The 23,191-nt window shown below is 50.3% G+C and overlaps 1 protein-coding gene across 3 annotated transcripts; it reads right to left on the minus strand.

The window, feature by feature from the left end:
- Positions 1–595: 595 nt before the first annotated feature.
- Positions 596–22,971, minus strand: GRIPAP1 (GRIP1 associated protein 1). 3 transcript variants are annotated; one of them, XM_047844342.1, is made up of 26 exons: positions 22,888–22,971; positions 20,755–20,821; positions 20,552–20,613; positions 19,019–19,045; positions 18,121–18,228; positions 15,146–15,296; positions 13,984–14,168; positions 13,741–13,788; positions 13,017–13,048; positions 12,865–12,912; positions 12,634–12,733; positions 11,023–11,100; positions 10,728–10,820; positions 9,875–10,009; positions 8,975–9,070; positions 8,505–8,717; positions 8,256–8,369; positions 7,154–7,231; positions 6,954–7,049; positions 6,773–6,829; positions 6,588–6,687; positions 4,451–4,581; positions 2,957–3,079; positions 2,735–2,828; positions 1,833–1,987; positions 596–1,145 (listed from the first exon to the last, which is right to left on the minus strand). In XM_047844342.1, exons 1-26 carry the CDS (start codon positions 22,927–22,929, stop codon positions 1,053–1,055), a joined length of 2,526 nt encoding a protein of 841 aa, XP_047700298.1. In that variant the 5' UTR covers positions 22,930–22,971; the 3' UTR covers positions 596–1,052. The 3 variants fall into 3 exon arrangements, with proteins under 3 accessions (XP_047700298.1, XP_047700297.1, XP_047700299.1); XM_047844341.1 differs by lacking the exon at positions 22,888–22,971 and adding an exon at positions 22,352–22,429; XM_047844343.1 differs by lacking the exons at positions 1,833–1,987; positions 22,888–22,971 and adding an exon at positions 22,352–22,429.
- Positions 22,972–23,191: the final 220 nt, after the last annotated feature.

Consider the following 23,191-nt stretch of genomic DNA (forward strand, 5'->3'; position numbering starts at 1 on the left):
TATCCCTCCACCCACCCACTTGCTCACCCATTTGTATATTCACCCTATCCACCCATTTGCCAACCTATCCTTATGTACCCCCCGGACCCATCTACTTGTCTATCCATAGCCCTGCCCGTCATTTATTTACCTACTCTTTACTCTTCCTCATCCATCCATCAATCCATTCCCCTAGCCATCCATCTGTCCACTTACATCCCTGACCTATCCATCTATCCATTTATTCATGCAATCACCCATCCATCCATCTGTCCATTTATTTCTCAACCTATCACTGATCCATGCAACCTTCCACTTATTTATCCATCAGTCCATCTAACCACTATCTATCCTCTCATCTGCCCACTCATCCACACCCACACCCCATACATATCCACCCACATACATATCTGCCCATGTTTCTGTTCCATTCAGTTTGAGGGGCGGGCCCATGGTGACTGGAGACAGCTGGGTGAAGGTAGGGGAAGGGGGATAAAATTGTAGCCAGAGACCACCCTCCTCATGCCACCAGAGACCTCCCTTCCCATTCCAATGGTGTGACCTCCCCGTCACCAGCACATCCCTCCTGGTTGGAAAGAATGAGAGTAGACAGTCAGTGGGTGGGCCCATCTGGCCAGATGGTATTTTGGCTGCAGCCTTTATACACACACACACACGTTGCTAGAACGCTGAACATGGACCGTGCCCCACCCAACATCCCCAATCCCAAATGCAGAGTAGCCAGGCTTCCAGACATAAATTAAAAAATAAAATAAAATAAAAAAGAGTTGGTCTCTGGGGAGGGAGAGCTCATGCAGAGATGAAGGCAAAGGCCCCTGGGAGCCAGGGCCAAGAAGGAGGAGAAATCCCTGACCCTCCCCTCAGGATCCCCACTCCCCAGGGGCTTCTGCCCTAAAACAGGGTCATTAACACCAGCCATCAGGCCTCCAACCCCTTTAATGTCCAGTCTCCCAACCTATTTGATTTTGGCGGTCCCATTTTCCCACCGCAGCCCAAGGGAATGGTTTCCTGGTGGGTGGGGAGGGGAAGGAGTAGGTGCAGCTCGCAGGTCTTTAGCTGGCTTCTCGAGGTTCTACGTCTGGGTCAGGGGACCCCACGCACTCCTTGCTGAGCCGCACAATTTCCTGGGAGAGAACTTCGATGTCCTAAGAAACAAACGAGCCATCAGGGGCCAGAGGAAGCAGCAGGGGAAGCTCCCTCACCAAGCTTGGGGTGTCATCCATCTCACCTCATTAATCAATGCCCAGCTATGTCTAGCCTGGCACAGGAAGGTATTTTGAGAGGCTCACAGAACCCCAGCAGTGGGCTGGGCTTGGAAAAGATAAGTGTGGGGGGGAGAGGAGGGGGAGCCTCCCAGGGATATGGATATAGGCATGGATCACCAGCTGTGCATGGTGAGGGCTGGAGGATACAACCCTCACCTCACGACCATCTTTTCCACTAAATGGTGAGCTCACTTCTCAGAGGCAGGGGCTGGGTCTGCATAATTTCTGACTCCCCCAGAAAAGGGGGAATATCTGGGGGGCAGGATGAGCAAGTAGACGTGTGGGTGGATGCATGGGGGATCCATGGTAGCCAAACAGGTGGGCAACAACAGGTAGGCAGGTTGGCAGGTTGCTGGGCAGGTGGGTAAAAGGTAAGACAAGGGGCTACTGATGAGTAGGTAAGAGGGAGAGAGGGGTATGTCAGGAAATGGGTGGAAAGACATGTGGCAGATGATTAGATGGGTAGGGGGCATATGACCTGGGGGCTGTGTGGTGGGGGGATCAGGTGGGTGTGGAGGGAGGAGGTGGCTAGATGGACAGATGGGTAGGCTGGTAGGCCACACTCGCCTTGTGCAAGTGCATATTCTTGGTGAGCTGCTCTTCCAGCATGTTCTGTAGCTTCTTGTTCATCTCCCGAAGGTTCTCGTCGCCTGGCTTCACTAGGTCTCTCAAAACGCTGCCCAGCCCGCTGCGGTCTGTGTGGCCTGCTGCCACAGACACATCTGCAAGGGGCCAGGCTGAGAACAACCCCTTCGGCAGAGCCGGAGGAGAGATGACAGAGATGGGGCAGAAGAGAGGGAAACAGAGAGTGGGGGCGAAAAGTGGGGGGAGAAGCCATGTGATGCAGGGGGCAGAGGCCTTGCCATGTGAAACCTGGCTGTCACTTACTACCTGTGCAGCCCTGAGAAATGGGGCTAATAAACAATTCGTGGAGCTGGAAAAGTAGCTGCACGCAAAGCGCAGAGCACACAGTCAGCTCTCAGCACATATCAGTCCATGTTATTCTGATCGATACGGGGAAAACAGGGATTGGAGAAGGTGTGAAAGAAAGGAGCAAAAGAAACGAAGATGGGAGAGGGGGGGCAAAAGAGGAGAGAAAGTGGGAGAGGGGAGAAGAACAGATAAGGAGCCCCAAAGGGGTATACATGCAGAGGATGAAAACGTCCAGAGGAGGCACAGGACAGACAGGTAGCAGGAGCAGTGAGACAAGATGAGGAAGCAGGGCAGATAGAAGGGGTGGGGGGAAGAGAGAAGGACAGAGAGACACACTGGGGAAAGGAGAGACCCTGGCAGAAGGGAAGAGCCGAGGTGAAAGACAGACACAGTGATGGGCCTGGCCTGCTCTCCCCTCTGGCAGCTGTGGTCCTTGTCAGTAACTCTGCTGAGTTGCAAGACGAGAGGAAACAGTGGGGCAGGAGGGGGCAGGTCAGAGGCTGGATGGTGGGTGAGGCTAGGGATGGAGCACTGACCGATCCGGCTGTCCATGACGTAGGTCTCAATGATGGCACTCTTCCGGCAAAGGTCCTCTGCCATGGAGGCACTGCTCACCTCCAGGTGCTTCACCTGCAGGGTGGCCCAGCATGTTAATGCACAATAAGGGGCCCAGCCAGGCAGCCCCCCGCCACACACACACAACGCCCCAGCCTCCTCTCCAAGGGAGTGCCAAGTGGGGATAGGCAGGCAGGCAGCACCTTCTCCTCCAGCATCCATTTCTCCTGCTGTGTCTCTGCCAGGCGCTGAAAGAGCTCGGCCACTTCCTCGTCTGACAGCTCTGCTGGCCGCGGAGGCTGGGCCTGAGGGCTGCTGGATAAGGACTGCAGGGAAGAGGAGGGGAGAGGCCAGCCCTGTCTCAGCGCTGCCACCTGCCCCAGATAGATCAGGGGCTGGGAGGGAGCCAGGGGGATGAGGATGGGCTCTGTGACAGGGGCTATAGACAAGTCTCAGCACCTGCGAAGGCTCTGGGTCTCCCTTTGCCTAAAGAGGGACATAGGAGCCACCAAGTCATTTCCTTCCTGAGAAGATGAACAAAGGGCCTATAACAAATGAGATCTCATTTCCAGTTGACAGAAAACTAGGGGACAGAGGAACAAGAAATATGACACCACTAGGAAGCCAGCAGGAAAACCAAAAAGGTGGGATGCTTTCTGCAGGTTAACTGGGTGGTTTCCTCTGTGGGTTGGTGCCATGAAAAAAAAAAAGGGGGGGACCACACTAGACTCAAGACACTTAACGGACATAAAGCAGCCAGATGTGACATGAGCCCTGAAACTGAATGCCAGTTTTCGCAAAACCAGCAATCAAGGACGTTTTGGGGCCAACCAGAGAGATGTGATTAAGGCCAAAGTACCAGATGAGATGAAAATTTACAAAACTGGGAGGGTAAAGATCAGCTGAACAAAAATGGGTTACTTATGATCTCATTTAGGTTCAAGAAAGACCAAGATTCAAGGGACCTAGGTGGCTCAGTCAGTTAAGCATCTGACTTCAGCTCAGGTCATGGTCTCGCAGTTTGTGGGTTCGAGCCCCACATCAGGCTCTGTGCTGACAGCTCAGAGCCTGGAACTTACTTCAGATTCTGTGTCTCCCTCTCTCTCCACCCCTCCGGGGCTCACTTTCTGTCTCTCTCTCAAAAAAAACCCAAACATTAAAAAAAAAAAAAAAAGAGCAAGATCTAGAAGGGTGTGAACCAAGGCTTTATAGTGGTGATCTCTGGATCTCTGGATGGTGAAGATGTGGTTTCTTTGGATTTAAAAGTCTTTGCTTGTGGGTGCTTTTCAAATCTTTCTATACAGCACACATACTACTTACAGATTGATAACAAATCATTTCCAAAGAAAAGTGGCCAGCCCAGGAAGCTGACATTATAGACGACAGTCACAAGTGATAATTATGAGTTGGAAAAAAGGACCTCCAATAGAGATGATGCACCTTCTATGAGCTACATATTTTATGACACCAGGAAAGGTGGAATTAGTTCACAGATGAGGGAACAGAAGGTCAGAGAGAATAACTTGCCCATCCCTGATTTGGCAATCTGAATCCAAGTTGGCAAGCATGGACAACAGTTGACAGGAAAATGTGTGTGCTGGGCCTAGAGCAGTAGATGTTTGCAGGGGAGGAGAAAAGGTGGACCCCCAGAATCTGGGTAGGAGAGGCTGGGCTGTCGACTTTTCCTAGCCCCTTACCCTGGCAGGAACAGTCGAGCTTTCCTTTTCCCGCAAGATCTCCCGGTAGCTGAAGGAGGAGACACTACTGCTGTCTCCAGTCTGGGTCCGGCTTGGTGAGTTCATCTCTGACAGAACCAGCTCCTCGAGGCCTGGGCAGAGAGAGATGAGAAACCTGAGCCCCAATCCCCCAGGGTCCCAGGGCAGCGACTGGCAGGAAGAGGCAGAAATAGATTTGATGGAGATGGACGGAGGCGATGTGACACTCGGGCAGAGGCAAGGTGGAAGCAGACAGTACGACAGGGAGAGGCAGAAACAGAGAAAGTGGCTGCCTCTCCAGGCAAACACACACGCCAGAAGAGAAACAAAGTTGAAGCAGCTGGGAGAAAGTTGGCAATGTGGACCCGTACGGGCATAAAGGGCCGTATGCACTCACTCAGACGTAGGTTATGCAGAAAGGAAGACCGACAGTTGGAGAGAGCACAGGGGCACACCCACACGCAGAGGGGAAATCCAAGAGAGACAGTAAGCCACAGCAGATGAGAGGCAAATAGAGACATGGGTCAGAGCAGAGACCAGAGGGGGAAAAAAAAAAAGAGACGGACATGTAGCCATGAACCTAAATCCGGATTTCATCTAATGGACAAGGACGATGTATGGCAAGCCACTGGAATCTGCTTGTTGATTCATACACTGATCGGTTAGCAAAACAGAAACAAAACTCCTTTATAAAGAGAGGTCACTTCAGGAGACCCAGTGTCTCTGAGAGACACAGATAGGGTGAGCGATACATCCATTTTTGCCATGTCACTTAAAACAGGGCCACCGAGCTCGGGCCTCTACTCTTGCAGCTGCTTCTGGGTATCAGGGAAGGGGGCTGTCATCCCACCCCGAGGGTCTCCAGCAGGAGCCGATGGCTGCAGGGGGACAGGGGAGCAATTTTCTCTGAGCCTGTGATGTGGGAGATGCACCAGAGCTATCATCACTGTGTCTTATCTATTTATTTAAATGTGGGGCGCCTGGGTGGCGCAGTCGGTTAAGCGTCCGACTTCAGCCAGGTCACGATCTCGCGGTCCGGGAGTTCGAGCCCCGCATCAGGCTCTGGGCTGATGGCTCAGAGCCTGGAGCCTGTTTCCGATTCTGTGTCTCCCTCTCTCTCTGCCCCTCCCCCGTTCATGCTCTGTCTCTCTCTGTCCCAAAAATAAATAAACACTGAAAAAAAAAAAATTTAAAAAAAAAAAAATGTATTTATAGGCCATTTCCTTCTTAAAAAATAAAGTCCAAAGCAACTCAAGGGTTTTTGTTGTATCTTCTGCCCTAAGCGGGAGAAATAACATGGATTTTAGCTGCGTGGTGATAATGCTGCACTGCTGTGTGTCTCTCTAGCTCAACCGGGAGCTCCCTGAGGACAGAGTTTCGGGGGGTTTCCTATCAAAGACCCTGGATGTGAGCACGGGGGCTCAGTCCCTATTCATAGAATGAGAGAATGGCTACAAGAAATTTAGAGACACCAGGTGAGGTGTGGGAATATGTATGAGTTGGGGGGATCCAGAGACAGAGACAAAGACAGAGAAGAGAGAGAGAGAGAGGGAAGATAGAGACAGAGAAGGAAAAAGCAGCAAGGGGAAAAGAGAGCAGAGAGAAAGAAAGCAGGGAGAGAGAGAAAAGGAGAGACAGAGAGATGGCACAAGGCGGCACAGAGAGACCAAAACAGAGGAGAGACACAGAAAGAGGTAATGCAGAGGGGCGCCCGGGGGGGCTCAGTCAAGTTAAGCATTCGACTCTTGGTTTTGGCTCAGGTCGTGATGTCATGGTTTTGTGAGTTCCAGCCCCACATCAGGCTCTGCGCTGATGGTGTGGAGCCTGCTTGGGATTCTCTCCCTCTCCCTCTCCCTCTGCCCCTCCCCAGCTCACGCTGTCTCTGTCTCTCTCAAAATAAATAAACACACATAAAAAATTTTTTAAAAAATGAAAAAGAAAGAGGTAATGCAGAGAGCAGGAGAAACAGAGGAGAGCCAGACAGATGCACCAAGTTCAAGAGGGACAGAAAGCGCAGGACAGCCCAGTGGAACGAGGTACAGGAAATACCTCTGGCCTTTGGGCACCAGCCTGGCCTCCTCCCCTGCACCCCAGCCCCCCCTGCCATTTGGTCCCTCACCAGAGCGGCTCTTGCTGTTGGTAAGGATGTCCTGCAGTCGCTCCTGCAGCTTATCAGCCCGTTTCCGCTCCAGGTGCAGCTGGCGCTTGAGGTCCTTGAGCTGTGGGGAACAGGGGGAAAGGGGAGGGCTGAGGCCCAGTGGACCCAGAGGTGGGGGGCCGTGCTTGGACACCTCCCCATCATACCGCAGCACTGCCCTTCTTCTCCAGGATTCGCTGCCCATCCACTGTGTCCTTCACTTCCTGTGGGATAGAGAAGGTGTGGCTGGTGGCTGCCACAACGGCCATGTGCAGTGCGTTCCCTCCCCGCCCTGTTACTATGTGCTGAGGCCCAGGCTGTATCTGGACTGGCGGAGGGACAAGTGACCTGTTTCAGGTTGCTGATGGTCTTCAGGTGGCAGTCCCGCTCCTCCTGGGCCTGCTGGAGCTGATCCCGCACACCCTGTAGCTCCTCTTCCTTGCTCTGCAAACCAGAGGGCAGCTCAGGCCCCTACTTGGGCAACTTCTGTCCTCCCTCTAGGGCCTGGCCCTCCCAGGAGAGAAGGATGCCATCATGCAGGGGGGCACCTTCAGCTCATCAGCGTGCTGCTCCCGACATCGCTTGAGGGCTTCCTCCTGCTCTTGCTGCTGCTGCTGCAGAGATTCCTATGAGACAAGTGGTGGGTCTGGCCATGGCCTCCCAGAGGACGTCACGCCCAGTGAGGGATGTGATGGCGGCAGGGGCCTGCGGGCATGTAGGAGATACTCCTGCAGGGAACACTGTGTGCCCTTAGACAGTACACAGAAGTGTCACCTCCAGGGCTGTGCTGTTTGCATCACAGACTGACATCTGCATTTTATTCTATTTAACAAAATATAACACAGCACTTACTGCACGCCAGGAATGTTGTAGGGATTTGACATATATTGACTCATTTTATACAATCCTCCCATAATACCTAGATGACAGGTATTATTATTATCCCTTTTTTACGGGTGAAGAGAACAGGCCACAGGTCAGGTAACTTGCCCAGAATTAGCAAGGGGCCCAGTCAGGATGGAAACTCATGCAAATGACTACTTCCAGTGTCTGTGCTCTTCACTACTACGTGACACTTCCTCTGAGGTATTATTATGAGTCTTCAAAAAAAATGGCAGTAAAAATCCTTGTTTGAACAAAATCAGTATATTATTACAGGGGCGCCTGGGTGGCTGTTGGTTAAGCATCTGGCTTTGGCTCAGGTCACGGTCTCACGGCTCTTGAGTTCAAGCCCCGCATTGGGTGAGCTCAAGCCCCTGCTTCAAGATTCTCTCTTTTCCTCTCTCTCTGCCCCTCGCTCACTCATGTTCTCTCCCTCTCTCAAAAATTAAAAAAAATAATTTAAAAAATAAAATAAAAATAAAAGAATAAACAGATGTTATAAACACAAACAGTATATTACAATAATTTCCTGACAGAAACAGGTTCAGAAGGAAGAGATGCCTTTTCAAATTTGCATATCTGACATCCTGCCTTACTGATGGCCATCCCCTGACTCCCCTCTGGATGGCTGCTGTGGCGCTGGTGGGGCTGCAGGGATGTCCAAGTCCAGAGTATCTTAGGAAATTCCAGGGCCTGACTGCTCCCAGTCCCCTGGTTTGGCATGGATGTGCCCCAGTAGCCTCTGTGCCTCATCAGGCACCAACTCACCTCGGCCTCCTTCAAGCGCCGTTCAAACCAGCCTTTGGCTCCATCCATGGAGTGTACCTGAGCTTGAAGTTCTTCCACCGTTTGCTGGAGATTCTCCAGCTCCCGTGTTCGGGCCTGGGAGAGGGGAGACCGTCATGGATGGGGCAGGCGGAGGAGCGGACACCTCACCCACACCATTCCCTGGCCCACGGGTGATGCTGTGCTCTCCCACTTTTAGAGACAGAAAGATATCGCCATCCACCCACCCACCTTCTCCTCACGGATCTGCCCACGGAGATCCTCCTCCTGCCGCTTCTTGTCTTCGTGCAGCTCTCGGAGCTCCCGCTCGTAGCGGGCACGCACCCCCAGCACTTCCTTCTCATGCCGCAGTCGGACCGCTCCCAGCTCTTCCTTGTGCTGGGACTTCTCCTGCAGGGTCTCCATTGCCAGCTCATCCAGCATGGCCTTCCGCTTTTCGGCACTCTGGGGGGCAGGAGCATGCCAGTCAATCTCCTCTCTTAACGTCAGACACGGCCTACCACCTTCTCCCCAAGGAACAAGCCCAATTCTGCCTCCTCCCCGTTCCCACAGAACCAGTGAAGTCACTCGTCTATCCTCAGGGAACTGGTCACTTTCCATCCTTTCCTGTTGCCATGCGTTTGCCCACATCACCTGCTCCCTCCCTACAGACCAGGGCCAATCCCTCCCCTTGCAGCCTCTGGGCTTCCAGAGCTGCCCACCTTCCGAGCCTCCTGTAGTTCCTGGGTCAATTGCTCCTTCTCCTGCCCAATTTCTTGAAGTTGTTCCAGGAGCCGACTATTGGCACGTAATGACTCCTAATGAGGGGACAAAGGAGATGAGTTTCATAAAGAACCTCCGGGAGGTGATGGTCACCCAGGACGCTTCTGGTAGACCGGTCTCCCCTAACCCTGGTAAAGTTGGTGCTATTCTCTACATTTCTAGATGAGAACCATGGCAGAGACTGGCAGCAGCTCCCCAGTGTTCTATGTGTCCTCCCCTCTGTCCCTAGCAATAGATTTCGTAGTTGGACACATGGTTGTCGAACTGATTTTTCCCTGCCTCCCTCGCAGTTAGGTGTGGCCCTATGATTAATTTCTGTATGAAGAAGTAGTGAGTGTAACTCAGGTTAAACTCATAAAGGAAAGGGGCATGCTGGGCCCTTCCCTTTTTCCTCCTTCCTTCCAGACAGAATACAAACATGATGGTAGGGGAGCCTGAGCAAGCATCTTGGCTGCCAAGATAGAAGTCTTATGTTGGAGGTGGCAGAACTGCAATGTGGAAGGAATCTGGGTCACTGGTAATTGCAAAGCCATTGTTCCATCCCTAGACAGCCCACCTGGATTCTTACGTGAGAGAGAACGAAGCTTCTATCTTACTTAATCCACTATGGTTCTGGTTTCTACTACAGACTCAAAATGGCTATCCTGTCTAACTGAAGAGGTTCAGTCTCAGCGAAGGAAGACAACCTGGTCTAGGACACAAGGTGCTAATAAGTCAGGAAACCAGACTGGAACCTGGGTCCTCCTGACTCCATAGTCTTCTCCCTGCACCTCATGTAGGACTCCATGGAGCCAGCACTAGGTAACCGGGAGAAGACAGGTCATAGCCAGAGATATCACCTGCAGCTGTGAGTTGAGGTCATCTTTCTGCCCCATGAGGTCTTCATACTCAGTCTGCCGCTGCCGCAATTCAGCTGCCAGCCCAGTATTCTCTTCTCGGAGCATATTGAGTTCTTGGGTCTTTGCTGTTTGGATCTGAAATAAACGGAGGTGATGGGAATTGGAGGGAAAAGGGCCCCAGGGGCCAGCCATAGGGTGTGAGCTTCCCAGTTCTGGGCAGACAAGGAGAGAGGTGGAAAGAGAGCCAGGAGAGTAAGAGAATTTCAAAGGAAAAACGAATGAGATAAAGAGATCAACAGGGGAATGGATGAATGTAGTATGGTCATACAGTGGAATAGTAAACAGAGATAAAAGAACAGACCAATGCTACGTATGGATGAGCCTCACAGGAAAGAAGCCAGGCACAAAAATGGGTGTCTGATTCCACTACATGAAGCTAATGAACAAGTAAAACTAATCTATGTCACTAGAGGTCGGAGGAGTGGTTATTTCTGGGGAAGTACTGATTGGGAAGGGGTAAAAGGGACTTTCCAAGGTGCTGAAAATGCTTTACATCTTGATCTGGGTGGTGGCCCCATGAAGACAGACAGACAGACATGATTCACTGAGTGTACACCACGATTGGTACACTTCTTGTACTTCACTGGAGAGAAACTAGAAAATGCAAGAGAAGCAGGGATGGATGGCCAGAGAGAAGGGTGGAAGCCATCAGAGAGGAGAGGCTGAGAATCAAACAGAAACAGAGGCAGGACAACAGCAGGAGGTCCAGACTGCTCTGCCCTGATGTGGATCAGAAGCAGAAGGAGATGGGAAACTGGGGAGGGATGAGCGAGGGCTCCCGGGTATCCTGTACCTGCTCCAGGGCTGCCAGGCTAGTCCTCAAGGCATTGTTCTCAGCCAAAAGTCCTTCCACTTGTTCCTGTGCATCTGCACTCTGGATGGACACCTGGCCCCACCCCCACAATAGGTGAGAGTGGGTCCAGAACAGGGGGACAGGACCTACCCACAGCCAAGAAAGAAAACACACGGGTGCGCACCCACGGCTAGGGGAGACAGGACCCCTGGGGCCGTGCCTGCCTGTACGATACCTGCTGAGGCTGCCCTCTACTCATCCCCTTACCTCCCAGAAGCTTCCCATTACCATGTACCTGATCTTGTAGGGCTCGCAGAGCTGCTGCATGCTCCAGGCGCTCCCCTTGCCGTTGATCTCTTAGTTCCGCCAAGCTCTGTACAGATCAGGGGAGCCCATTCTAGACCTCAGTCTCCCTTTTGGGGTACATATAACCATACAGGATCCCTCTCTGACCCCCCAGCAGAATGTTCCCAGCACTTGAGGGCCTTGGACTACCCAGCCATCAGACTCAGACTCACCCAAATCCTAGGTCATTACCCCCAGGGGCCTCAGACCCCATATGCTAACTCCAAGAATCTCAGAAAACATCTAAGTTTTTAGGGATTTCAAACTCACTCCACTCCCATCCAAAAGAGGTCTCACACTCACCCAGATGCTAGCTTGGAGGCCCCAGGATTCTCAGACACACTTAGCCCTCAGGGACTACAGTGTCACTCAGACTCCTGACCCCAATTCCCATGGGTTTCAGGCACACTCAGTCTATGTGGCTAGCTCCCGAGAGTCTTAGGGTCCACCCAAACTCATAGCTCCAAACCTTAGAGGTCTCAAACCCCTACAGTCTCCTAGATTCCAGCTCCTGGTGATATCTGACTGACTACCCCCCCCTCCACCTGCCACTCCTGTCCCCAGTCTCTGGGGATCTTCAGACCTAAGTAACTGAAGACCCAGCTTTACCCAGACTTCTGTCGCCAACCTTAGACCCCCAAACCACCATATCCCTAATCCAAGGGATCTCAGACTCACCTGCTCTAGGGGGAAGCCTGGAGGCTTTAAAGTCCCCTAGCCTCTAACTCTCAGACTTTTGCTCCAGTCTCTGGATGTCTTCAACTAACCAGTTTTTGTTTTGTTTTGTTTTGTTTTGTTTTGTTTTGCTTTGTTTTTATTCACAGCCTCCAGAGGTCTCAGAACCACTTAGCCTAAGTAATCCAACTTATTAATTGTCTCAGCTCCCCAAACCAGCCCCCATACCCTGAGGGCCTCAAACACACTCAGCCTCCAGGCGCACCTGTCTTAAACCCTTGAAAGTCTTGTATCTAGAGGGTGCCCCTGGGTGGCTCAGTTGGTTAAGTGACTGACTCTTGATTTTGGCTTAGATCATGATCTCACAGTTCATGAGTTTGAGCCCCACATCGGGCTCTGTGTACTGACAATGTGGAGCCTGCTTGGGATGCCCTCTCCCCCCTCTGCCCCTCCCCCCCCCAAATAAATTAACTAATTAAAAAAAAAAAAGAAAGTCTTATATCTATGCAGTCCCCAAAAGTCTCAAAATCACCAAACCTCCAGGGAGTTCAGGCTCACTCCAGCTCTCGCTCCCAGCCCCCAGTGACTCTAGACTCCTATCTCTAAACTCCCAGAGTTTGAGATTCATCCAACCTTGTGGCACACAGCTCCCAAGTCCTCAGCCCCCTGAGATCTTTGATTCATGCATACTCAGGCCAATTCCTAGGACTCTCGGGGCTCCCTAATTCCCACTGTCTTAGCTCCAAGGGGGTCCAGTACCCATCCAGTCCCTATATTTCCAACACAAGAACTATTAGCCTCCCCAGCCAGTCTCTATAGACCTCAGGGTTCCCTGGACTCCCAGCCCTGGTCTCTATCCCAGCAATCCCAGAATCCAGCCCCTCACCTGATTGGCAGCCTCAAGTTCCTGCTGCAGCTTCTGAGTGCGAGCCAACTGAGCTTTGAGATCCGCTTCTTTCCGCTGCTGTAACTCCTCAATCTTATTCCTGGGGGCGATGGGGGGGCATGTGGACCATGGCCTGAGGACCCGTCTCCCACCTCTGCCCTTGTGGTCTTCAGGAAATTCTGCTGGGTACTGTCCCTATTGTCCACCAATACACCCACCCCTGGTAGTTACCGGCTATCATTGAATAGTGTCTCCTTTTCTGTCTGCAGACGGCAAAAACTGGGCACAGAAAGACAGACATAGATGGGTCAGTTCCACAAGTCAGTCCCCTCTCCAGTCCCTCAAAATTCATTTTCCCACCTTGGGAAAAAAAAGAAATTTACCTTTCTTGCTTCTTTTTCAGTTTCTCAGAGAGCTGGGGTGGGGTGAGGGAGGGGGGTGCAGACAAATGATTGCATATTAATAAAGACAAAAAAATAAATTTAATATTTATAGACACTTCTTACTAAGTCCTTTTTGGGAGCTGGAATTTACTTATGTTATCTCATGGGATCCTCAGAGCAGTCCTGAGAAGTGAGTACTACTGGTTTTACAAATGGGGAAACTGAGTCTCAGAAGAGTTAAGTAATTTGGTTGCCCAGGTGGTCAGGAGAAACAACATGACCTCAACCCAGCTCCCTCAGGCTCCAAAGGCCAGCATTTATGCCCCCAACATATTGCTTGACAGCCACATCATAGAATGGCTAGGGGAGGAGGCCTGGAAGGCAAGATCATGATTGCCTGCCTCATCACTGGGTCTCCAGCTCCTAAGATAAGAGCCAGCAGTCTACACAATGGATGGATGGATGGATGGATGGATGGATGAACAAGCAGAACTGAGAGGACACATAAGAGAAAGATGTGGCCTGCCAGCCACAAGACAGAGGAAGCACATTAGCCTATTCCATATTGAACGCAACTCTGAGACATAAATGTGAGTCTCTCATTTCACAGATGGTGACATTGAGGCTTTGAGGGGGGCACTCCGCTCCTCCTGCCCTGCCAGGGGAAGCATGGCAGGTGGGGAGTGGGGTGGAACAAAGTCCAGGGAAAACTCAGCAGCCCCACCTTAGCAAGTTCCTCCTGCAGTCTGGATGTTTCAGCCTGCTTCGAGCTCTGCAGGGAAGGATGAGGGAGGGAGCTATCTTTAGCAAAGGGGGAGGTGAGGCCTGTGCCTTCCCTTACCCTCCTGCCTTCCTAATCCATTAGCCCACAAGATGGAGATGTCACAGACATTTCCGTGGGACCATAGACTGAGCTAGGGCACCTGCCTGCCTCCTGACACTCCAGCCCCAACAGACCCAGATTCACCTCCAAGCCTTGCAGTTGCTCCCAGAGCAATCTCTTTTCTTCCTTCTCCATTTCCCATTTCAGCTCCACTTCTGCCAATGGCATGGGGGCTGGGACAGTAGGGGCTGGGCCCCCTGGGGGGTCCCCTTGGCCCTCACTGGCAGCTTGGGATCTCCCGGCCTCTTTCCCATAGCGCTCTTGCAGGGCTGGTGGGTAGAACAGAAATATATGATGGATGAGGTGGTCTCCAAAGACCCTTGCCATGCCTCAAATAGATGGGAGAATTGGCCTTGCATCCCTCAGGTAGAAGAGACCCTGCCCAAAATGACCAAAAGCTTACAAAACAAAGGCTCAGCCCCATCCACACCTCCCACAAATATTTTTTTCAAGTTTATTTATTTATCTTGAGAGAGAGAGAATCCCAAGCAGGCTCCGTGCTGTCAGCACAGAGCCCCACTCGGGGCTTGAACTCACAAACCATGAGATCATGACCTGAGCCGGAACCAAGAGTCAGACACTTAGCCAACTGAGCCACCTGGGCACCTCCCTTCACAAATCTTTTAAGCCCTACCATCCACTGAAATCCTGTCTACAATAAGACCAGCCCAAGCCGGTTTCCCTGAGCCCCACCCCTCCATCCCCCAGGCCCCACCATCCTCTACCCACTACTTACAGCTGAATCCTCCTATAACCTCATCTTCAACCAAATTCTACAAAGTCTCCCTCCGGATCACCAAACTACCACCCACCACGCCACAAGCCCCCAAACATCCCCACGTTGGGACCCACACTCTACCAGCCTTTATCCCAGACCCCACTGACAATCTGGGCTCAGAATCTCCCCTAAGCTCCTTCGTTCACTTTCTCCGTTTAGCAAACAGCTCCTTTCTGATGTTCAATCTGCTAACCTAACGTTTGCTAGGTACCAGGCACTGAACTAAACTAAGAAAGCTACCACCTCTTAGCTCAGCTCTACTGCAATCTTCCGGGGAGTGTACATCCCTACGAGCTCTCTGTAGATGAGGAAGCTTTGACTCAGAGAGGTGAAATGGCTTGTCCAAAGTTATACACTGGTTCATAGCAGGGCCAAGCCTAATTCTGAAGCCTTTCCCCTGCCCCCAGGGGGAAGACACCCTACTCAGTCCCCAAGGTCTCTGCATCTCCAAGGAGGGCCTCCTTGTACCTGCCACATTTTTCTGCAAGGCTGTGTTCTCGGCCTGCAGCCTCAGCAGCTCACCATCCACAAGACTCCCAGCTTGGGCAGTGCCTGCCCTGGCAGCTCCATCCTTCAGTTGCTGGTTCTCCCGCTCCAGCTGCTCCATCTGGCTGCAGAGCTGAACAGGGGAGGAGGGAGGGAGCAGAAAAGCGGAGAATCAAAACAACATTTGCTGAAATATACATGGTGCTTGGCTGATGTACTTTATAGTTCACTGAATTCTCATAATATCTCTGTGATGTAGGTGCTGTCATTCCTCATTATCCACCCCCCCCCACTTCACAGATAAGGATGCTGAGCCACAAATGTTAAATGACCTCAAATTCCACATCTGGTAAGTGGCAGAGTCACAGAGGATTGAGGATACCAAGAACACTTTTCTGCTTGCCCAATCCCAACCTCATAGTCATAATCCAAGACCTCAGGCTCCTCTGGAAGTTGCTGGTCCCAGATGTCAACATCACAAATAGCCCTGCTGCCACACCTCTTCTGTGAAGGGTCTGTGTCTGGGAGCCTAGGCACCACAGCTTTCAGGGCATTTCCAAAGCCAGTGCTACCCACACCCACCTCCCCTCCCCCCGCCTTCCACCATCATCAGCGCTCGGCCTTGGAGCGAGGTACAATGCAAATAAAACTAGGCCAGCCCCTTGCTCGACTCCTGGCCAAAACACAGTTTGCAGAGCATTCCTGATAAGTGACGCTAAAACCCCATTTCCAGATGAGAATACTGAGACCTACAGAGAATTTTTATTTTTTTGCCTGGAATTACTTTCTACCCAGAACACTATTCCTTTCATCCAGTTCTTCACATGACTGGCTCCTTTGCATCCTACAGTGCTCTGTTCAGATGTATTCCTTGAAGTAGTAATCCCCCAACACAGAAATCCCAATACTCTCTGTCACAGCACTCTGTTAATTTCGTTTTTTACCTAGTACTAATCACAATTAAATTTACCTAGTACGCTAATTTCCTAAAGCTCTGCACATTTTTGGATTATAAATTGTGATCAACAATTAAACTTTATTTTGTAACATAGCGTCACAAGCACAGATTCTGAAACCAGACTGCTTGGATGTGAACTTCTACTCTGCTATTTATTAGCTATGTGACTTTGAGACAAATTACTTTACTTCTCTGGGGCTCAGTTTTCCTCATGTGCTTAGTAGGGATACTACTAATATCTCATTGGCCTGTTGTAAGAATAAATGAGTGAATAATGTAAAACACATCAAACAGGACCTGGCACACAGTAAACACTATGTAACTGTCAGCTATCTGTACTATTATTATTTTTTAATATCTTATCTTTCTCCCTACCCCATAAGCAGAATATAAGCTACCTAAGAGTGGGGGCTGTTCTGTGCTGCTCACAACTATGTCCAGAACACAGAGCATGAAGGAGGTGCTCAATAACTATTTGTTGAAGGAAAAATTGAGCTGAAATATCTTGGCAAATAAGTGGTAGAGGTAGGCCTTGAATCCAGGTCTCTCTGTTAGCACTTCCAGTTCCCAGGAGGAGGAGGAGGGGGAGTGTGAAGGAGGTTCTATACCTGGTCCAGTGCCTAGCTCAGGACAGGTGCTGGAAAACACAAGCTGTATTTATGGAGGAACCCCTGTCCCTGCCTCATCCTAAAAGAACCATGATACCATTGAGGCTGGAGGCAGGATGCAGTGAGAAGTGAGGCGATGAGGTCAGCTATTACATGAGCACCAGGGGGTCTGAACAGTCAGGGTCAGGGACCCACTCGGAGTTGTTGCTTAAAGGAGTGATGTGGTAAGGCCTGCAGGTCAGGACAACCTCTAGGGCACAGACTGGTAGGACAAACTAGAAGTAAGGAGACCAGCAAGAAGGCTGTGGGAATAAAGCAGGTAAGAGGCAGTAAGGCCTGAGGCAGAGCAGGGCCACAGGATGGATTCAAAACTTTTAAATAGTCAAAAAATATTTTAGAGGAAAAATGAATCAGTAATAACAAAAAGATAGTAGCTAACACCTACATAGCTGATACTATGTGCAAAGCTCCGTTATAAGTGGTGTACAGACATTAATCCATTCAATCTTCACAAAATCCCTGCAAAGCAGGTACTGTCATTATCATTTCCAATTTAAACATCTGGGAACCAAGGAACAGGCAGGTCAAGTGACTTGCTCAAGATTACAGTTAGTAAAAGGCAGAGCCAAGAGTTTAATCTAGGCCTTATGGTTCTTAACTTAGACTTGTTAAATCACCTCTCCCGATATTGTAACTGTTTAAAGGTTGTTTTCGTATTTTCTTATTTAAGGTCTTAAGTACTACATTCTCACATGCAGTCCTGGAAATACCATTTTTGCTGTCGTGATAATTTTTTCCTCAAAACACACTAAAACTTTAGAGACTTATTGATCATGGATACAGAAGATAGATAAAGAAACAAAAGATAATATCTCTAACTCCCTAGTAGATTCAGAAACAGCCAGGACACTAAAACCAGTGAGGAGATAGAATGATCCAATCCAGCACGAATTATCTAGAAGAACTAGAACTCCAGGCTCATGTCAGATGAAGGGAAGGAAGAGTAAAGGGAAGCAGCTAGAACATCTTTCCATCTCATGCTAAGCATAAGAACTTTACCTAAGACCCTCCAGACCCTCCAATGCCCTGGAGCTTCATAGCATCAGCTGTCAAATATACAGAAGGGAACTTGAAGCTCAAAGAAAAGGAGTGCCTTGGTCTGGAACCAGCTGTCCTCAGGGCTCGCAGCCTTCTAATCGCAGCACAGTCGGCAGCCCCATTTGTCAAACCACTGCCCCCCAGCACATAGCAAGGGTGTTTCAGCACCATGGACAGTGATCCATGGCCAGCCTCTGTCCAACCACTTTCAGCTGCCCTCAGACTTTAGCCCAGGTGGCCCCTCCCCTTGGATCCCCCCTTGGATCCCCCTCGGCAATCCCAGGCACCAGCACCTTGCTGAACTCCGCCATAAGTGTGCTGTTCTGCAAGCGGAAATCCTCTTCTTGGCTATGCAGCTTTGCCTGCAGCATCTCATTTTCGCTTAGCAACCCTTCGACTTCCTGCAATGGCACACAAGGGCAGGGTATCCAACAAGGGCAGAAAGGATGGAGAGGTAGGACAACGAAACAGGGAGAAAATGATGGGGGGGGGGAACATAGGGTACAGAGAATGGGATGGGTGAAATCAGGAGATAAAAGGAAGGAAAGAGACAGACATGGAAGGGTAGAGAGAAGGGAAGATGGACATGGCAGGGGAGAGAGTGGGAAGAAAGAGAGGGGTAGACAGAAATAGGTGAGAGGAGGTAGAGAGAGATGAGGGAAGGGGGATATATAGGGATGGAGAGGGACAGAAAAAAAGAAAAGGCAGAAATAAAGATAGGAACAGAGAGATCAAAGGAGGGAGAACAGAACAGAGGTAAGAGAGAGGGGGTCAGGGAAAGAAATGAGTCAAGAAGAGATAGTGGAACAGGGGGAGAGAGAAACAAGGAGTCAGAGGGAGAGATAAAGAAAGGGAGAGAAGAGAAATGACGGCAGACAGGAACAGGCGGGGGAGAGAAAAAGGGAAGGTTGGATGGGGAGAGAAGCAAGAGTCAGAGAGGAACAGGAAAAGAGGCATAGAGAGACTCAGAGAGAAAGATGGGGAGAAAGGGAGAAGGAAAGACACAGAAAGCAGCACAGAGTGAGACAAACACAGGAAAATAAAGACAGACATAGAAACAGGTGACAGTGAGGTAGTCACAGATGTGAGTGCACACACAGAGAAAGAAAGGCCAGTACTAGGAGATCCCAGCATACAGAAATATCACCCCTCAGTCTCCCAGACACATTCACCCACCATGGGTCCCCTTACCTGAGCTTTCTTGCTCTTGCTCAGTGCCTAAGGGTGAGGGGGTGGGAAGAGAGATAAGGTGAACAGAGATGGACTCCCTCACTAGGGTATGGAAACATTGTGGCAAGTGTCAAGGGGGTGGGTAATGACGACAGGTTCAAGGGATGGGAGTGTCTTTAACCACAGAACTTGAATGAAATCTGTAGTCCACAGGAATGATGAAGCAAGTGAGTGAACAACATCCTGTTTACATGTTTTCTTCTAAGCTCTGGAGACTGTTCATGAGTTTTAGTATTTAACCCTTCATGGGCTGGGTCTCTGGGGTCAGAAATTATGGCTTCATTTCTACATCAGTCCAAACACATCTATGTGGATCCCTCCCATGCACCATGAAAACTGCTGCTCCCTTGTTGGGTAGCTGAGGGCACTGCCAGGTTGGGCAATCAGCACCCTACCAAAGAGAAGCTCACCTTCAGGACTACCAGACTTTCCGCATTCTGTATTCCTTCATCTAACAAATATTTATAGAGCACATAACATTGAATTATGCATGGGGACAGGAAGAAAGAGATAAAGGAGGGCCTTGAATGCCTTGAGGGGCCATAATAGGTTACATGCAATTCATCTTCAGATGATCTGAGAGGTAGGTTTAGTCTCAATTTACCAACAGGGCAGGACAGGGATGGGAAGTGGGAGCACAAGGCAGGAGTGTGAGTAGAGGATAGAAGGCAGATTCAAGGGGGGAACCTGGATGGCTCAGTCAGTTAAGTGTCTGACTCTTGATTTCAGCTCTGGTCATGATCCCAGGTTCATGGGATCAAGTCCCATATCAGGCTCTGCGCTGAGCATGGAACCTGCTTAATATTCTCTCCCTCTCCCTCTGCCCCTATACCCTGCTTGTACACTCTTTCTCCCTCTCTCTCTCTCTCTCTCTCTCAAAAAAAAATTTTTTAAAAATACAATTTAAAAAGGCAGATTCAAAACAGATTCACCCATGGATGTGACTATTTTTTAAAAGATTTTTAAAAATGTATTTATTTTGAAAGAGAGAAAGAGAGAGGGAGTGTGAGCAGGGGAGGGGCAGAGAGAGAATACCAAGGGCAGAGCCTCACAAACCATGAGATCATGACCTGAGCCAAAATCAAGAGTCCAACGCTTAATCGACTGAGCCACCTAGGCGGCCCAAGAATTTTTTTGTTTTTAAGTAATCTTTACACCCAACGTGGGGCTTGAACTCACAACCCTGAGATTAAGAGTTGCATCCTCCACTGACTGAGCCAGCCAGATGCCCCTGGATGTGACTATTTAGTTAGAAGGTAGTGAATGAGAATAAGTAATTGAAATTGAAAATGAATTAAGAGTAAACTAAAAATCAGTAATTAAGCAGGATTAGATAAAATTAGCAAACTAAAGAGACTTCTGTGAGAGTTTTTTTGAATGACTGATGACAGCATGTAACATTAGGTCTGGTTCCCTGTAGGTGCTCACTGGCTAGGTGAATGAGTCAGAGGGCTATAGGGAAGAATGGGTGGGTGATTGGGTGGAGGGAGGTACCTTCTGAGCTTTGTTGAATTCCTTATCCAGGTAGGCGACCTTCTGTCGAAGACTGGTGAGTTCTAGTGTGGGGAAAGCAGGGAATCTCAGCCTCAGTCAGTGGTAGGAAGCTGAAAGGTCTTCCTGCCAGGCCTCTGAGGTTTTTTCCCTTGGCCTCTTATATCCAAAAGCCACCCCCATCTAATGAGACCCTCTTGGCTCACCAACACCATTCTTGCGTAGTTCATCTGAAAGCTGGTAGTTATTTGTCCGGAGTTCCAGGAGCTGAGCCTTGGGGGAGGCAGGGAAGGGAAATGACTTGGTCAGGAATGTGTCCCTACTCTCACAGTGAGGGCACCAATCCCCTGAGCCCCACGGATCCTGCTGCCTTCCACATGACTCTTTAGCCACTCCTTAAGACCTATGTACCCTGCATCCTAAATGAGCCTCCAGTCCCTCAGCCCATGTCCTACCTTCTCTAGCTCTACTTATAACCACAGCCAGTGTCACTCTTCTTTCTATCCTCTTCCAATTCACTCAGCACTCAGGCCATGACAGAGCACTGCTCCAGCAGGTTCTTGCTCATATGCATGTTCCATGGTTCTCCACGCCCACAGGATAAAGTTCTTCCTCCTCATCCTCACTGGCCTCATCAGACACTAAACATTGTTCTTTCTGTCATAGAAGAGTATTGTCTATACTCTTGGCCAGACTTGGAGGCCCCTGAGTATAGGGGACAAGGGCCTGCATTCTTCCTTTTTCAAGGGAAGAGGGCCCAGTATACTCCTGTCCAACTTACACTAAGTTGGGGGCTGCCTGGATCCTCCTTACCCCCAAGACTCTCAAAACACATCCAAACCACTTTCAAGAATTAAGGGAGAGTGAGGTATGGGCCACTCCAAATAGCATACCCTTCCTAACAGCCCTGTAAGGCACTGAGGCCAGTTCTTCCCAGACCTACTGTCCCTTACCCCACCAAGTTCTTTCCCTCCTCCCATGGCACCAGCCTCCACCCCCTGGTGGTCGGCTTAAGGTCAGAGGGCTTGGCCCTGTTCTTCTACCAGACCCAGTGATCTACCTGTCATGACCCAATTTGTACACCCTTGTAACACATGGAGAAGCCCTATCTATCAGAACCAAATGGTTTTTCCTTCACTTATGGCCCAGTGAAATCAATCTTCCTCACCCAAGGGTCCCCCACATCCCTCAAGAACTCCCCAGTCATGATCCAATGTGATGGTCCTACATCCTTCAGGGTCTCTCCTCCACAAAACCTTGGGTGGGCCAGTTGAGTGAGTACTCTTACTTGGAATCTCCCCACACAAGTTACAAGTTTTAACTTCCCCTTTCATGGTCCAGTGATCTTACCCTCTCACTCTAAGCCTCCATCACACAGGGACAACTGGTTTCTCTCATTCAAGGATCAAAGGACTACCTATACTCACTTGGAGTTCTTCCTCTCCTCCCACAGAATCCCACTCAGGGCTTCCCCCTTTCAGAGTCTCCTCCCACACAAAATCCAATGGTCTTCCCCGGTAAGGAACTCTCTCAACAAGGGCCTACTCTGGCCTTTCATCCGATCTCAGAGTCGTCCCAGAAAGAATCAAGTGGTCAGGATACCCAATTAGGGTACCTCCCTAAAGCCCAGTGATTTCCCCTCCATGTGGTCCGAGGTAACACTCTTTAACCTCTTTTGGTCTTCTCTCCAACAGGAGTTAACGGTATTACCCAGTCAGGGTCCTCTTCACCCCAGACCTAATGGGATCACCTGTAATCACCCAATGGTACCACCACCTCTTAGAATCCAGTACCAGCACTCACGCAGGATCTCCACCTCTCAGGAACAATGACAGCATGTGGGTTCTTTCCCCAATTCCTCGGCATAGTGGTATCTCCCACAAACATTTCCACCTTCCACCGGGTAATGGTATTGCCCATTCAAGGGCTCCCCCCACCATGACGCAAATGGCCCAACGTCTGCTTCCTTCCTCTCCAGACAAAATGGTTTCGCCCTCTCAGGATTTCCTTCCCTCAAAACCCAATGTTATCATCACCGACCCATGGTGTCCCCCGCACGGGCCCAAAAGTCTCGTCCCCTCCAGGTCTGAGTAAGGTATCACCCACTCTAGGACTCTCTCCTCCGCCCACAAAGCTAATAGAATCCAACCCCTCAGAGCCCAATAGTATCTCGGAATCCAACAGTCTCACCACTCAGAGCCTCAGTTTCCCTTCTCCAGACCAACCCCTTAGACTCAAGGTCCATCCCAACCAACCCCTTCTCAGAGCCGGTGGCCCGACCTCTCTCTACCCCGCCCCCCGTCGGTTAACGCGGTGGTCTTTTCCCCGGTGAGCAGCACCTGCATCCGCTGAAACTCCTCCTCAGACAGAGCTTGCGCCATGTTCCTCCCCCCACCCCCCCGACAGCCTTCTGCGCAGACGCAGTTCGTCCCTCCTGTCAGTATTCTGGCCGGATCAAACCACCGGCCAGGAATGGAGGGGGAGGAGTCTACCCCGGAAGTTCAGTATTTTAGAGACAGATAGAAGAGAATGAAACTGACAGGTCAAGTGAATTGCAATTTAATGTTTTACCACAAACTAGGTCATCTGATCTGGCTTTTGAGCTCTCACAAAGTACCCATTGTGATGCGACCCTGTGGTATC

The sequence above is a fragment of the Prionailurus viverrinus genome, chromosome X (assembly GCF_022837055.1).
Source record: "Prionailurus viverrinus isolate Anna chromosome X, UM_Priviv_1.0, whole genome shotgun sequence".
Lineage (NCBI taxonomy): Eukaryota > Metazoa > Chordata > Mammalia > Carnivora > Felidae > Prionailurus > Prionailurus viverrinus.